Raw genomic sequence first — 16,091 nt, 5'->3', positions numbered from 1 at the left:
TAGTGCTGTATCTCTTGTTTGGTGTGTGTTGTCTTGTAGCGCTGTATCTCTTGTTTGGTGTGAGTTGTCTTGTAGCGCTGTATATCTTGTTTGGTGTGTGCTGTCTTGTAGCGCTGTATCTCTTGTTTGGTGTCTGTTGTCTTGTAGCGCCGATTCTCTTGTTTGGTGTTTGTTGTCTTGTAGCGCTGTGTCTCTTGTTTGGTGTTCGTGGTAATGTAGCACTGTGTCTCTTGTTTGGTGTCTGTTGTCTTGTAGCGATGTGTCTCTTGTTTGGTGTGTGTTGTCTTGTACCGCTGCGTCTCTTGTTTGGTGTGTGTTGTCTTGTAGCGCTGTATCTCTTGTTTGGTGTCTGTTGTCTTGTAGCGCTGCGTCTCTTGTTTGGTGTGTGTTGTCTTGTAGCGCTGTATCTCTTGTTTGGTGTTTGTTGTCTTGTAGCGCTGCGTCTCCTGTTTGGTGTCTGTCTTGTTTGGTGTGTGTTGTCTTGTAGTGCTGTATCTCTTGTTTGGTATATGTAGTCTTGTAGCGCTGCGTCTCTTGTTTGGTGTCTGTCTTGTTTGGTGTGTGCTGTCTTGTAGCGCTATATCTCTTGTTTGGTGTCTGTTGTCTTGTAGCGCTGTGTCTCCTGCTTGGTGTCTGTCTTGTTTGGTGTGTGTTGTCTTGTAGCGCTGTATCTCTTGTTTGGTGTCTGTTGTCTTGTAGCGCTGTGTCTCCTGTTTGATGTCTGTCTTGTTTGGTGTGTGTTGTCTTGTAGCGCTGTATCTCTTGTTTGGTGTGTGTTGTCTTGTAGCGCTGCGTCTTTTGTTTGGTGTCTGTGGTCTTGTAGCGCTGTGTCTCTTGTTTGGTGTTTGTTGTCTTGTAGCGCTGTGTCTCTTGTTTGTTGTGTGTTGTCTTGTAGCGCTGCGTCTCTTGTTTTGGTGTCTGTTGTCTTGTAGCGCTGTGTCTCCTGTTTGGTGTCTGTTGTCTTGTAGCACTGTGTCTCTTGTTTGGTGTCTGTTGTCTTGTAGCGCTGTGTCTCTTGTTTGGTGTCTGTTGTCTTGTAGCGCTGTGTCTCTTGTTTGGTATCTGTTGTCTTGTAGCGCTGCGTCTCTTGTTTGGTGTGTGTTGTCTTGTAGCGCTGTGTCTCTTGTTTGGTGTCTGTTGTCTTGTAGCGCTGTGTCTCCTTTTTGGTGTCTGTTGTCTTGTAGCGCTGTGTCTCTTGTTTGGTGTCTGTTGTCTTGTAGCGCTGTGTCTCTTGTTTGGTGTCTGTTGTCTTGTAGCGCTGTGTCTCTTGTTTGGTGCTTGTTGTCATGTAGCGCTGTGTCTCTTGTTTGGTGTCTGTTGTCTTGTAGCGCTGTGTCTCTTGTTTGGTATCTGTTGTCTTGTAGCGCTGTGTCTCTTGTTTGGTGTCTGTTGTCTTGTAGCGCTGTGTCTCCTGTTTGGTATCTGTTGTCTTGTACCGCTGTGTCTCTTGTTTGGTGTCTGTTGTCTTGTAGCGCTGTGTCTCTTGTTTGGTGCTTGTTGTCATGTAGCGCTGTGTCTCTTGTTTGGTGTCTGTTGTCTTGTAGCGCTGTGTCTCTTGTTTGGTGCTTGTTGTCTTGTAGCGCTGCGTCTCTTGTTTGGTGTGTTTTTTTTCTTGTAGCACTGTGTCTCTTGTTTGGTGTGTGTTGTCTTGTACCGCTGCGTCTCTTGTTTGGTGTGTGTTGTCTTGTAGCGCTGTATCTTTTGTTTGGTGTCTGTTGTCTTGTAGCGCTGTGTCTCCTGTTTGGTGTCTGTCTTGTTTGGTGTGTGTTGTCTTGTACCGCTGCGTCTCTTGTTTGGAGTATGTTGTCTTGTAGCGCTGTGTCTCTTGTTTGGTGTCTGTTGTCTTGTAGCGCTGTTTCTCTTGTTTGGTGCTTGTTGTCTTGTAGCGCTGCGTCTCTTGTTTGGTGTGTTTTGTCTTGTAGCACTGTGTCTCTTGTTTGGTGTGTGTTGTCTTGTACCGCTGCGTCTCTTGTTTGGTGTGTGTTGTCTTGTAGCGCTGTATCTCTTGTTTGGTGTCTGTTGTCTTGTAGCGCTGTGTCTCTTGTTTGGTGCTTGTTGTCATGTAGCGCTGTGTCTCTTGTTTGGTGTGTTTTGTCTTGTAGCACTGTGTCTCTTGTTTGGTACATGTTGTCTTGTAGCACTGTGTCTCTTGTTTGGTACATGTTGTCTTGTAGCACTGTGTCTCTTGTTTGATACATGTTGTCTTGTAGCGCTGTATCTCTTGCTTGGTACATAGTGTCTTGTAGCACTGTGTCTCTTGTTTGGTGCTTGTTGTCTTGTAGCACTGTGTCTAATGATTGATTAAAGTTGTCGTGTCGCGCTGTGTCTTCTGTTTGGTGCTTGTTTGTTTTTGTAGGGTCTTTTCCTTTTTTGGAGGGTTTGTTGTATTGTAGCGCTGTGTCTCTTTTGTTGTTTTCGAGACATCCACCCATTTGATTCCGACATATCACTGGCAGAAACAATGTGTCGCCATGAACAACTGGTGAAGATGACGACTGTTTTAATAAAGGATAAAGTGATCGTCGCCATATAGGAGGTTATAAAGGAAAATAGGGCATTGAGGATTATAATATAAGACGCATTGTTTCTATAGTACAGAGGGAAATGGGCTACGGTCTCGGATTGGCCACACACGCATAAATGCGAGTCGATATGTGCACGACGATGGAGGTTACGTTTTAGTAAGCTATGGGAATGAGGAATCGATCGTGATGGATATAATTTGTTCTATCAGACCAACAAAGCGGGTTAGATTTGAGACGTGGAACAGGATTTATAGCTACAAAGGACGTCTGTGAGGTAACGATTGGAGAAAGGAGATTCCATTCACGAATGGCAAAGGAAGGAATGATGTTTGGTAGAGTTTAGATATGCAAGCGATATGTGCAATGGAATGGTTGTTTCTAAGTATGTATCTATGATACAGCTGGTCAATAAGTATGTTGGTGTCAGATTATGCTTCACTTTATACAAAACAGTATGGTTTGATTAGTTTTTCTTCCCCGAGAAGGTAAGTATTTCCGTTTTAGTAGGGTTAACGGAGACAAGCCATGCCTTGGACCAATCAACAAGTATGAATTAAACCAGTTCAAGAGACAACCTTGGATACCGAGATATTATAGATTGAAATTATGTCCCATGTGCAATACACAGTCAAAAATCTTGAATTCATCGCGAAAAAACAGCACGGACCTCTTTACCAGCGTCAAAGACCTTACACAGCGTGGTGTTTCTTGTTTGTTGTCTTGTAGAAATGTTTCTTTAGTTTGTACTTGTTGTCAAGAAGCGCTGTTTCTCTCGTTTGGTGTTTCTTGTCATGACGCATTATGTATCATTTTTGGTGCGTTTTGTCTTGTTGCGCTGTGCCTCTTGATTTGTATTTGATGTCTTGTAGCGCTATGTGTCATGTTTTGTGTTTGTTGTCTTGTTGCGCTGTGCCTCACATTTGTTGTTATATATCCTGTAGCGCTGTGTCTCTTGTTTGGCGTTTCTTGCCTTAAAGCACGGTGTTTCTTGCCTGGTGAGTTTGCCTGCCGTGTTTTTTGTTTAGTGTTTTGTTGTCTTGTAGCGCGTCTTGCTTGCTGTCTTGTAGCACTGTGTCTCCTGTTTGGTGTATGATATCTTGTAGCGTTGTGTGCATTGTTTGGGTGTTTATTGTCGTGTAGCGCCGTGTATTTTATTAGGTGCTTGTTCTCTAATAGCGTTATGTCTCTTATTTGGTGCTTGTTGTCATGTAGCGCAGTGTCTCTTGTTTGGTACTTGTGGTCATGTAGCGCAGTACCTCTTGTTTGGTGTTTGTGGTAATGTAGCGCAGTATCTCTTGTTTGGTACCTGTGGTAATGTAGCGTAGTATCTCTTGTTTGGTGTTTGTTGTCTTGTACCGCTGCGTCTCTTGTTTGGTGTTTGTGGTCATGTAGCGCTGTCTCTTGTTTGGTGTGTGTGGTCATGTAGAGCTGTGTCTCTTGTTTGGTGTTTGTGGTCATGTAGCGCTTTTTCTTGTTTGGTGTTTGTTGTCTTGTAGCGCTGTGTCTCTTGTTTGGTGTTCGTGGTTATGTAGCGCTGTGTTTCTTGTTTGGTACTTTTTGTCATGTAGCGCAGTATCTCTTGTTTGGTGTTTGTGGTTATGTAGCGCAGTGTCTCTTGTGGGATGTTTGTGGTCATGTAGCGCTGTGTCTCTTGTTTGGTGTTTGTGGTCATGTTGCACAATGTCTCTTTTTTTGGTGTTTGTGGTCATGTAGCGCTGTTTCTCTTGTTTGGTACTTGTGCCAATGTAGCGCAGTGTCTCTTTTTTGTGTGTTTGTGGTCATGCAGCGCTTTGTCTCTTGTTTGGTGTTTGTGGTCATATAGCGCAGTGTCTCTTGTTTGGTGCTTGTGGCCATGTAGCGCAGTGTCTCTTGTTTGATGTTTGTGGTCATGTAGCGCAGTGTCTCTTGTTTGGTGTTTGTGGTCATGTAGCGCATTGTCTCTTGTTTGCTGTGTGTTGTCATGCAGCGCTTTGTCTCTTATTTGGTACTTGTGACAATGCAGCGCTGTGTCTCTTGTTTGGTGTGTGTGGTCATGTAGCGCAGTGTCTCTTGTTTGATTGTGTGGTAATGTAGCGCAGTGTCTCTTGTTTCCTGTGTGTGGTCATCCAGCGCTGTGTCTCATGTTTGGTACTTGTGATCATGCAGCGCTGTGTCTCTTGTTTGGAACCTGTGGTCATGCAGCCCAGTGTCTCTTGTTTAGTGTTTGTGGTCATGTAGCGCTGTGTCTCTTGTTTGGTACTTGAAGTCATGCAGCGCTGTGTTTCTTCATTGATGTCGTTGACTTGTAGTGCAGTGTCTCTTGTTTGGTACTTGTGGACGAGACGCGCTATGTCTTTTGTTTAATGGTTGCTGTCATGCAGCACTTTGTCTCCTGTTTTGTATTTGTTGCCATGAAGCGATGTGTCTCATGAACGAAGTTTCTCTTGTTAAGTCTCTGTTGTATTGTAGCGTTTGGCCTCTTGTTTTTGTTTGTTGTCATTACGCGCTGTATCTAATGTTTGTTGTTTGTTTTCTCTATTGGTTGGTGCTTGTTTTGTAGTAGGGTTGTGTCTCTTGTTTAGTTTTTGTTGTCTTTTACGCCGTATCTCTGGTTGGGTGTTTGTTGTTTTGTTGTTGTGCTTTGTCCCTTGTTTGGTGATTTCTGTCTTGCAGGACTATTTTTTTGTTTGGTGTTTTGTTGTTTTTAACGCTATTGTTTGGGATTTGCTTGGCATTAACCGTTGTTGATTTAGGGATCTTACATTAGGCTTACAGGTTAGTCACGTCACTCTAGTTTCATTTTTTATTACGTCTTATATATTTCGTAAAACCGTTTAGGGTAGTTTCAAACTGAACTTAGTTATTAAATGTCTAAGACTAATAGTTAATAAATTATGATATAATTGCTTGATTATTTCGAAGATTTCATTTTAATCAATCGTTTAACATATTCACTTTAATTAAAGAAACACAAAAAAAAACAACTTAAATATGGAAATGGTGTTTTATGTCAAATGAATACAGGTCTGGCAGAGGGTAATTCCGTTTAATGTCCCTCCTAAAATAACGTTATCGGTGTGGCAGGGTTCGTACAACCAAGTATATTACTGTTCGACCAAGATCCGCCTGTTATAAGTACACGTTACCGAATATGCTATTAAAAGAAAGGTTGTGAAACACTCCGTGTACGTTCATTTTTTACGTTTGAGTGTTATAGTTATTAGCGAAATATTTCTTCAACGTACAAATAAAGGCTCGCACCAAATCTTTCCTCTAGCGATTTTAATATTATGCTGTACTTGTACTTACACTTACCTGGATGACGCAGTGCATATAAAGTAGCCCACTAGTACACATAACTAGATGATATAATAAACACACAGAGGCCCCCACATACATCTACCTGGATGACTTAGTGAACACAAATAAGCCTACAAATACACGTAATTGTATGGTGCAACACACAAATAGTAGCTCGCTCACAAGTACCTGGCTGATGTAGTGAACACGAAGTAGCGAACAAGTGCATGTAACTGGTGCTGTAATGCACAAAGTAGCCCACAAGTTCACGCACCTGGATGATGCAGTGCCCTCTAAATAGCTAACTTGGACAGGTAGTTGGATGTCGTAGTGCACACGAAGTAGCTCACATGTACACATAACTGGATTACGTAGTACACACAAAGTAACCCTCAAGTGCACATGCCTGGATAACGTAGTGCATACAAGAAAGCCAACAATTGCGCATATCTTAGTGACATAGGGTACCCAAAGTAACTTACACCTACACGTAACTAGATGGTGTAGTACTCAAAGAAAACCCGTACACGTACCTGGATGGATGATGCAATGCGCACAAAGAAGGCCACTCGTACACGTAACTTGATGATATAGTGCAAACAAAATAGCCCAAAAAAACACGTACCTTATTCATGTAATGAACGTAAATTAGACTACAGTAACAAGTACTTGAATGTTGTAGCGCACACGGTCCACACCTACACGTAACTGGATGATGTAGGGCATACAAAGTAAAACACTCGTACACGTATCTTGATGACGTAGTGGATGCAAATTAACCCAAACATACACGTACCTTGATGACATTGTACATACACAAAAACACGTACTCGTATCTGGATGATGTAGTGCACAAAAAAGCCGACACGTACACATATCCAGATGACGTAATGCACATAAAATTGCCTTTTCTTACACGTACCTGGATGACGTAGTGCAAACAAAGTAGCCCACTCTAACACGTATCTGGAAGACGAAGTGGACACAAAGTAGCCCACTCGTACACGTACCTTGATGACGTAGTGCACACAAAGTAGCCCACTCGTACACGCACCTAGATAACGTAGTGAAAGCAAAGTAACCCACTCGAGCACGCACCTGGATGACGTAGTGGACACGAAGTAGCCCAATCGTACAAGCACCTGGATAATGTAGTGAAGGCAAAGTAACCCACTCGAGCACGCACCTGGATGATGTAGTGCACAAAAAGTAGCCCTCTCGTACACGTAACGTAATCGATGACGTAGTGCACACAAAATAACCCATTCGTACACGTTCTACGATGATGTAATTAACACAAAGTAGCCTAAACATACACATATCTTGATGACGTTATATATACACAATAGCCCTTGTGTTTTGCGACCGCGCACGTTTGATTACCTACCGACTGGGGATTGTATCTTCGGTTGATCGCAGCTGTGGCACTTGACCGGATTATATCGCCAGTTCCACAAACAGCCAACACACATCTGTATTTTGATTTCGGGCAAACACTGGTCATGTTTAAGCTCATTGCAAAATGGCTCTGAAATAAATATTATTTCAATGTATATAAACAAGATACGTCTAGTACAAGAGTCCTTATATTTCAAAATAGAGATATAAATGTAAGTCCTTGTTTATGACGTTTTCTAAAAGAAATTAAACCAAGCATAGGACGGTCAAAATAGATTTTCAATTATTTTAAGTGCGGGTACCAGTTAACCCCTGTTAATTGACAAGTAAAGACATTGCCCTAAATATGAAGTTTGTGTTGATTTGTGGCATTGGGTGTCTCCTGTTTACTGTCAGTTATGCCTTAACAGTGTGACTCAGTAATCAGTGTCTTCGTTTAAATATTATACAACTGGGCTAGTTCTTGAAGCTTACTTAATACTTGGAAAAATGGCTTCTAGTTTTTTTATCACTTTAATGGACTTAATTTGTTTTCTTTTCTTTACCTACTATGATTAAAGATCGACTTCATCTCGAGCCAAAGCGTTATCATACTTTACAAATTGCCTAAAGTAAATACACAGAGCACAAATATCTTACTTAGAACAATTTTACAAATTTGTGTTACTCACTTTAATTGCAGAGGTTAAATTTAACTATCATATTTTACAAGATTTACGACAATTAACAAGAAATGTTAATCCTCAAAATAAGCAAATCTTACCCAGTCACAAGTATAACATAAGACCATGAATTTGAAATATACCCCTACCATATTCGTTGACTAAACATATTTCACATTTTCGTTTGTCATCTGTATTCTGCCGGAGCCATCGCTTGCTACCTGTTTCCCTCAGTATTGTCTGAAGTATTAAATGCCTCTATTACTATTGAATACTAACTAAATGAACGATATCCCCAACTAAAGAAAGCAGAGAAAACATTTGCCATGAATGTGCTTAGTTACGTGCTTCTTTAAGTAAAATAAGAACATAATTGGAAAAAAACAGTTAATTATCGGTAGATAGTATCCATAACTAATTATTTGTTATGTTATGTTTTATTTGTATGAACATATTATTACCGTCAGATTTGCTTTGATTTCCCAGGTTGGCTTCAGTATCTAGGAAAAATATCAACTTAAACAATTTAGAAAATGAATATTTCAGGCCCAGGCGCAAGTTTTAACACAATGCAAGAATTAGTTGTCAATTTATTCAGGCTTATGCGCATATTGGAACATATTACAAAAAATAATTTCCAACTTGTTTAGGCATAGGCGTGAGTTTGAACACATTTTGAGAATTATTTGTCAATGTATCGAGGTCAAGGCGCAAGTTTGAACACTTTCTGAGAATTATTTGTCAATGAATCGAGGTCAAGGCGCAAGTTTGGACACTTTTTGAGAATTATTTGTCAATTTATTCAAGCCTAAGCGCAAGTTTGTCCACATTGGAAGAATAATTTGTCAATCTATTCAGCCCAAGGCGCGAATATGAACATATTACAAAAACTAATTGACAAATTATTTAGGCCTTGGTGCAAGTTTGAACACATGTCGATAACAATGTGTTGATGATTCCAGGCCTAGGCCCAAGTATGAACACATTTCGATAAGTATTTGTCAATGTTTCCAGGCCTTGGTGCAAGTTTGAACACATTTTAATATTGTTTTGTAAATCTTTCCAGTTATATGCGCAAGTTTGAACACATATTGAGAACTATATGACAATAACCCACATTGATGCGATTGTTTCAACACTTTGCAAAACTATTTGTCAATTTATGCCTGCCTAGGGACATGTAAGAACACATTTCCAAAACTATTTGACAATAATCTAGGCCTAGTTGCAAGTTTGAAAACATTTCGATAACTATTTGTTAATGTTTTCAGGCCAAGGCGCATGTTTAAACACATTTCGATGACTATTTGTCACTTTTTTCAGGCCAAGGTGCAAGTTTGAACACATTTCGATGACTACTTGTCATTTTTTCAGGCCAAGGTTCAAGTTTGAACACATTCCGATAACTACTTGTCATTTTTTCAGGCCAAGGCGCAAGTTTGAACACATTTCGATAACTACTTGTCCTTTTTTTCAGGCCAAGGCGCAAGTTTGAACACATTTCGATGACTACTTGTCATTTTTTAAGGCCAAGGTGCATGTTTGAACACATTTCGATGACTACTTGTCATTTTTTAAGGCCAAGGTGCAAGTTTGAACACATTTCGATGACTATTTGTCATTTTTTCAGACTTAGGCGCAAGTTTGAACACATTTCGATGACTATTTGCCATTTTTTCAGGCCAAGGTGCAAGTTTGAACACAATTTCGATGACTACTTGTCATTTTTTCAGGCCAAGGTGCAAGTTTGAACACATTTCGATGACTACTTGTCATTTTTTCAGGCCAAGGTGCAAGTTTGAACACATTTCGATGACTACTTGTCATTTGTTCAGGCCTAGGCGCAAGTTTGAACACATTTCGATAACTATTTGTCATTTTTTCAAACCATGGCGCAAGTTTGAACACATTTCGATGACTACTTGTCATTTTTCAGACCAAGGCGCAAGTTTGAACACATTTCGATGACTATTTGTCATTTATTCAGGCCTAGGCGCAAGTTTGAACACATTTCGATGACTACTTGTCATTTTTTCAGGCCAAGGCGCAAGTTTGAACACATTTCGATGACTATTTGTCATTTTTTCAGGTCAAGGCGCAAGTTTGAACTCATTTCGATGACTACTTGTCATTTTTTCAGGCCAATGCGCAAGTTTGAACACATTTCGATAACTACTTGTCATTTTTTTCAGGCCAAGGCGCAAGTTTGAACACATTTCGATGACTATTTGTCATTTTTTCAGGCCAATGCGCAAGTTTGAACACATTTCGATGACTATTTGTCATTTTTTCAGACCAAGGCGCAAGTTTGAACACATTTCGATGACTACTTGTCATTTTTTCAGGCCTAGGTGCAAGTTTGAACTTAATTCGTGAACTATTTGTCAACTTTTCCAGATGATTTGACCCCTACATGCCGATACGAGGCTTTGAGAAGGAACTTTAGAGAGCGTCTCATTTTGATTGTATTAAGTATATGTTGTCTGGTGTTACACCCCGAAGACGAGGCTACATCTAAGACTTCTTGTTATACACTCCGGGCACAATACTTGTAATGGGACCTGAGACAAGTGTAACATTCTGATTGTATGGACTATTGGTCGTATGGTGTATACCCCGGACACTTTGCCGAGAATAGGTCGTATGGTGTCTAACCCATGGCTCGAGACTTTGCATAATACCTGTAGCTAGTGTCACATACTAATTGAAATAAATAAAGTTCGTCTCGTGTCATTACCGGAGCACGGTGCTTAACATAGGTCGTCTGGTGTCATACCACAGACATAATGCTTTGTATTAGAGGTAAGTGAGTCTTACTCATTATATTAGGTATAGGTCATTCGATATCATACCACGGGCATTATACTTTAAATAGGACCTGTAGCAATTGTTACATACTGATTGTATATGTCGTTTGGTTTTAAATCCCATATGCGTGATTTGAACCAGCTTTGAACAAGAGGACGCATAAAGTCGATATTTCATGTACATGCTATTTGCTTCCGTCGTCTACATGGAAACGGTATTCGATGTGCTCACGAAAAGAATGCGGACAATAGTTCTTTTATGTAGAAATAACATCTGATGATATTTTATTTTTATTTCAATGTTTGCAACTGTTAAACATGTACTGACACAAATGTTTGATATGCAATCACACAGTAATACGGCCTGCTCCACCACTTGTCGGTGGTGCAAAGAAAATGAGCTGTCGTAACTTCCGTGGTGAAGCTGTGACTTGTGTTAACTTCTTGAAACGTGAATACAATTTTTATTGTATTTGATAATATTGCTAAACGGAAATATTTCAAAAATTGGAGAATGCTGTACCGTGTAAGTATAATTTTACTTCATGTTAGCTACGATTTTATTTCAACATGGTTACAACTGTCGTGCCAGGAGTGATTCTTCCTAATCGGACTTGTGCGTATTTTAAGATCTGCTAGCATTTCAAGTACACTTCGTATACACATCGTAAGATATATCTGTAATCTACAGTTATAACGCCGAAACACAACATACTAATAAGCACGCATTTAAAAGGAAATATGCACACATTATGCTAGTGATGGCGATGCTGCTGTTGTAATGGCGATGTCAAGTTTGTTTTGCGCCCGAAGTAACATAAAGACTTTGCCTTCTAACACGTATTTTAAATTGTGAGAATACTGTTTATTAGAGCTTTACGTTCTAGTCAAAGCCATGTACAGGTAAACGCCCGATGCTTTTGTGGCATTCCTCGAAATTCATTACAATATACTATTTTCCTTATTTGGCTACCTATCCTTTAATTAAAAAGCGAGACAATCGTCTTTGAAACCCAGTCAGAATTTTTTAAAAGTACTGTATTGCACTGCGATAAAGTTATGTATCTGAACATGAAAGAATACTATAATCCTTTTTAGGACACATAAATAAACAGAATAAAACAAAACCGTTTTCTCGAATGGCATGAAAACTAAAACGAATAAAGGTTTTGGCTTTACCGAAGTAATTATCAATTTAGTACTTAAAGGTTATGATTTTTCTTATTGCGCCTCAACGCCAAACATTCCGACACATCAAATGTTGCTTCGTAAATGACATTAAAACATTTTAATGATTCAGAATTGGCGGAATGTTAGCGTAGCGAACGAGACCTTCTTAATCGTTAAAATATTAAATCGGGTCATCTAACTTTCTAAGAATACTACCTCATTGGCTGACACATTGTTGACGCAAATTAAGCGCAGGGAGTGTGTATCGGATGAGTGGCAGAAGGCGGACCTTTAAACACCCGCAAAAGTTAAAATACTGAATGATAAAGTATAGGACTTCATGATCGCCTATCAGCAATTGCATTGGCTGACAATTATTGGGCTTATGAAAAACAAAAGACAACTGTACAAAATGTAAAATGCTTATGTAAAAAACAGCTATATCAAGAGGGGCTTAATGGCCCTAAATCACTCACCTGAGTAAAAGAGTTTAACCTTTGTAATCAATAAAGCTTGATATTTTTTATCAAAGAATAATGAAAAACATACTGATCAAACATGTTGCCTGGATAATCACTGACAGGACTTGTCACAGTTGCCTGCACACTGACATGACTTGTCACAGTTTCCTGCACACTGACAGGATTTTGTTCAGTTGTCTGAACACGGACAGGACTTGATGATTGACTGTACACTGACAGAATTTGATTGTCATACCAGCATACTGACAGGATTTTGTTCAGTTGCCTGCACACTGACAGGACTTGATAATTGACTGCACACTGACAGCACTTGGAACGAATACCTGCACACTCACAGGACTTTTTTCATTTGCCTGCACACTGACAGGACTTAGTTCAATTGCCTGCACACCAAAGTCTTCGTTCTATTGCCTGCACACTGACAAAACTATGTCAAATTGCTTGCACACTGAAAGAACTTTTAGTATAAATACACAAACAATAAACAGTGCACCATCCAATAAAATCAATAAACTGCATTAAGCTCTTAAAATCAAATATCAGAACACATTAAACACCTTCCACTTATATCATTGCTTCTTCCATCTAGGTCAACATCACCTTCCATCACATGTTCAAAATCAAAATTTTCTTAAAAGACATTAAGCCTTATTTACTATCCACTCAGAAGATAAGATTGTAGCTTAGAATAATCTAAATAATGTCTAATGGAAAAGTCTGATTGTTAAATTTATCATGAAGTAAAAATGAAATTTCTGTTAAAGAATAAAGTGTATAATAATTATTTGAATCTATGAACATAAAAAATAACAATAATTACCTTTAAGTGACTATGTTGAAGACTTGATAAGATTTAAGATCTATTCCCTTGTAACTAAAATAGAAAGTAGTGGAATCTCCAACAAAAAACACAAAAAGGGAGAGCATATAGCAAGACTTGCTGCCCTTGCTTTAATAGTAAACTTTACATAACTATCAGAATTTAACATGTTGGCCATTTTGTTGTTGTTGTTGTTGATTAATAATGACCTTTGGTGTATTTTTGTAGAGGGTCACACAATGAAGCTTTCTCTTAAGTTTAATTGAATTTGGACTGGTAGTTTTAGAGGAGATGGGTTTTTTAAAGCAAAATAGGAAGTTGGCCATTTTGTTGTTGTTGCTGTTTTTGTTTTTGTCAAGCAATCGTGACCCCTTTTTCAATTTTTGTAGGAGGGTCACCCAAGGAAGCTTCCTGTAAAGTTTCATTGAATTTGGAGCAGTAGTTTCAGAGGATATGTTTTAAAGCAAAAACAGGAAGTCAGCCATTTTGATGTTATTGCTGTTGTTGTTGTTGTTGATCGATCATGACTCCTTGTTGTATTGTTGTAGATGGTCAACCAAGGAAGCCTCCTGTGAGGTTTCATTGAATTTGGCTGAGTTGTTTCAGAGGAGAAGTTTTTTTAAGCAATTGTTGACGGACAGACTGACTGACTGACGGACGGACGAACGGACAGACGGACGCCGGACAAAGACCGATCACAATAGCTCACCTTGAGCACGTCGTGCTCTGGTTAGCTAAAAACTCAACAAAAAAGCAATCGTCCGAAGCGGATCAAAACTAAATAGCAAATGAGAAAGGCGCCAAATGAAGAAGGCGGAAGTTCCCTTCCTTATTAAGAGTTAAATTTTCTCAAAATTTCTTATAGGGAAGATGTGGTATATGATGACTTAGGTTATAATAGAGGTAGTTTATGGTTAATTTAACGGCACCAATTCTACTGATTTCGAAACAATTTTCACTTTGGTTATTGTAGTTCGCGCGGAGAGTTGTTGCCACAATTTGTGGACATAACAATCACAACAATGCATGATCATCCTAGCCACTTGTGTATACATTCCAAAAACATTGAAACTATATGTTACTTAGGGCGCAATGCATACTCGACAGTGCCATCACTAGAGCAACAGCGACACCAATTTTAAAAACAAATGTGCATATTTTATATTATTAGTTTGGTGTGTTCCGACGTATTTACATGCGTCAAGTAGTTATTACAGTGTGTATAAGCAACGAAATAAACTTGAAATGCTATCAGATCTCAAAATATGCACAAGTCCGTTTAGGTAAAAAAGCTCCTGGCACCACAGTTTGCACAATATAGAAACGAAATCGTAGCCAATATGTAGTTAAAGTGTTCTTGCACGCTACCACATTCTCCGATTTTTGAAATATGTCTGTTTAATAAAATTATCAAATCAAATATAAATTGTAATCACGCGTTAAGTTAACATAAGGCACAGCTGCTCCACGGAAGTGTCGACAGCTCATTTTCCTTGCACCACCGTTAAGTGTTGCAGCTGTCGTTTAGTGGTCGTGAGTTTGCTTCATTCAAATAGTTCATTAACATGTAGCAAAATGTTCAAAATGAATAAAGACTTAATTCTCGTGCGGAGTGGTCTTACCCAACCCCACAGATAAACCAACTCCCGTAATATTATCTTATAATTGATCAACTGTTGTTTAAATGAGGAAGGTTGATGCATCATTGAATATGTATAATATAATAAACTGTAACATTCAATATACAAAGATAATAAGAATTACCCAGAGTTTATCCAGTAGTTTTGAAGATATGGATGTGTTGTTCTCGGAAAACATCTCTTGAAGCACTGCAAACAGTTGTGAGATAACAATTATTAGGGCAAATTATACTAATGGCATAAAAGCGACCATGAATGGACTTTGAATATTTGAATGTCTACAACTAAATGATTATGTAGTCATTTTCATACAAACTTACTTTTCATCATAAAACATTTCGCACAATGGACTCGCAAATTGATAAAACATAAATGTAGCTACTCTGACAATCTCATATGTATGTTAGGAAAACATGAATTCGTCAGAATTTCAATATCAGATATAAAATTAAGTTTAAATAACGACCTGTAATTGCAAGCAATGCAAAACTACATCAATTCAGTTTGTCTTGATATAAATATCACAGCGAGCGGACGAATTACAAATACAACGTTTCAATTTTGTTTTAAAAACAGAAACGGGTAAAGGCGAAACCATTGATTTTCGCTGTAATTTTTATATTTAGATCGATGCAAACTTTATTATCCTCTAAACTCAAGTTATATAACTGGACGTTGTCAGAGACATTACCTATTTAGTAAAGTTATTATGTTAGTGCGGTATTCCGACGAATATAATATAAATTTCGAGCGGCAAGATGAAAAGTTTGTTTTACGATATCATTTTCTCTGTCAATCTATCATAACATCAAATCCAGTCCAATCAATAATCACGAGCTGTTTTCAAACAGCTATAAATAATGAGGTAAAAAATGACAATAAGAACTCAGAATAGCCAATCAAAATATAAACCTTGTTTAAAGTCATTCCAATCCTTTGCCTTCTCCCGTTCAATGTCTCCTGTACTGCAGGCCTCACCAATACCACTCGGCCCATAGTACAACAGTCGGGCATTGTTTTGTTCGTCCAACACAATATTCTTCCTGCAAATTCCGCCATGGGCAACCGGTGCTCTAAAATAGTGGAATCGCAAATAATATTTAATCCTAAGAAGTGCAAACCCCGTTAAAACTAAGACATTACATACTTTTTTTTCCATTTCATTTCAAGGTTTATAAAAAAAACTGAAATAGAACGTCACCTGATGAATAGTATTGTACAAAACCGTTATCATATGTTCATATGTAATTAAAAACATGTGATTCTTAAATAAATACTGTTTGTGTCGGAAGTTTACATTGAGGCTTT

General features: G+C 38.7%; 1 protein-coding gene across 4 annotated transcripts in view; it reads right to left on the bottom strand.

The window, feature by feature from the left end:
* LOC128238834 (uncharacterized) overlaps positions 1-16,091 on the bottom strand; it is a 69,991-nt gene that overhangs the window by 35,314 nt on the left and 18,586 nt on the right. For 3 of the 4 annotated variants that reach the window (XM_052955103.1, XM_052955100.1, XM_052955102.1), the window contains exons 6-11: positions 15,696-15,856; positions 14,908-14,972; positions 8,326-8,364; positions 8,014-8,104; positions 7,192-7,332; positions 6,815-6,946 (exon numbers count right to left, since the gene is read on the bottom strand). In XM_052955103.1, coding sequence (XP_052811063.1) covers positions 6,815-6,946; positions 7,192-7,332; positions 8,014-8,104; positions 8,326-8,364; positions 14,908-14,972; positions 15,696-15,856 — 629 coding nt within the window. The remainder of the gene's footprint in view (positions 1-6,814; positions 6,947-7,191; positions 7,333-8,013; positions 8,105-8,325; positions 8,365-14,907; positions 14,973-15,695; positions 15,857-16,091) is intronic. The other variant, XM_052955101.1, reaches the window with a different exon arrangement.

This window comes from Mya arenaria, chromosome 6, assembly GCF_026914265.1.
Source record: "Mya arenaria isolate MELC-2E11 chromosome 6, ASM2691426v1".
In the NCBI taxonomy this organism is placed as follows: Eukaryota; Metazoa; Mollusca; class Bivalvia; order Myida; family Myidae; genus Mya; species Mya arenaria.
This window is presented reverse-complemented; position numbering and strand designations above follow the sequence as displayed.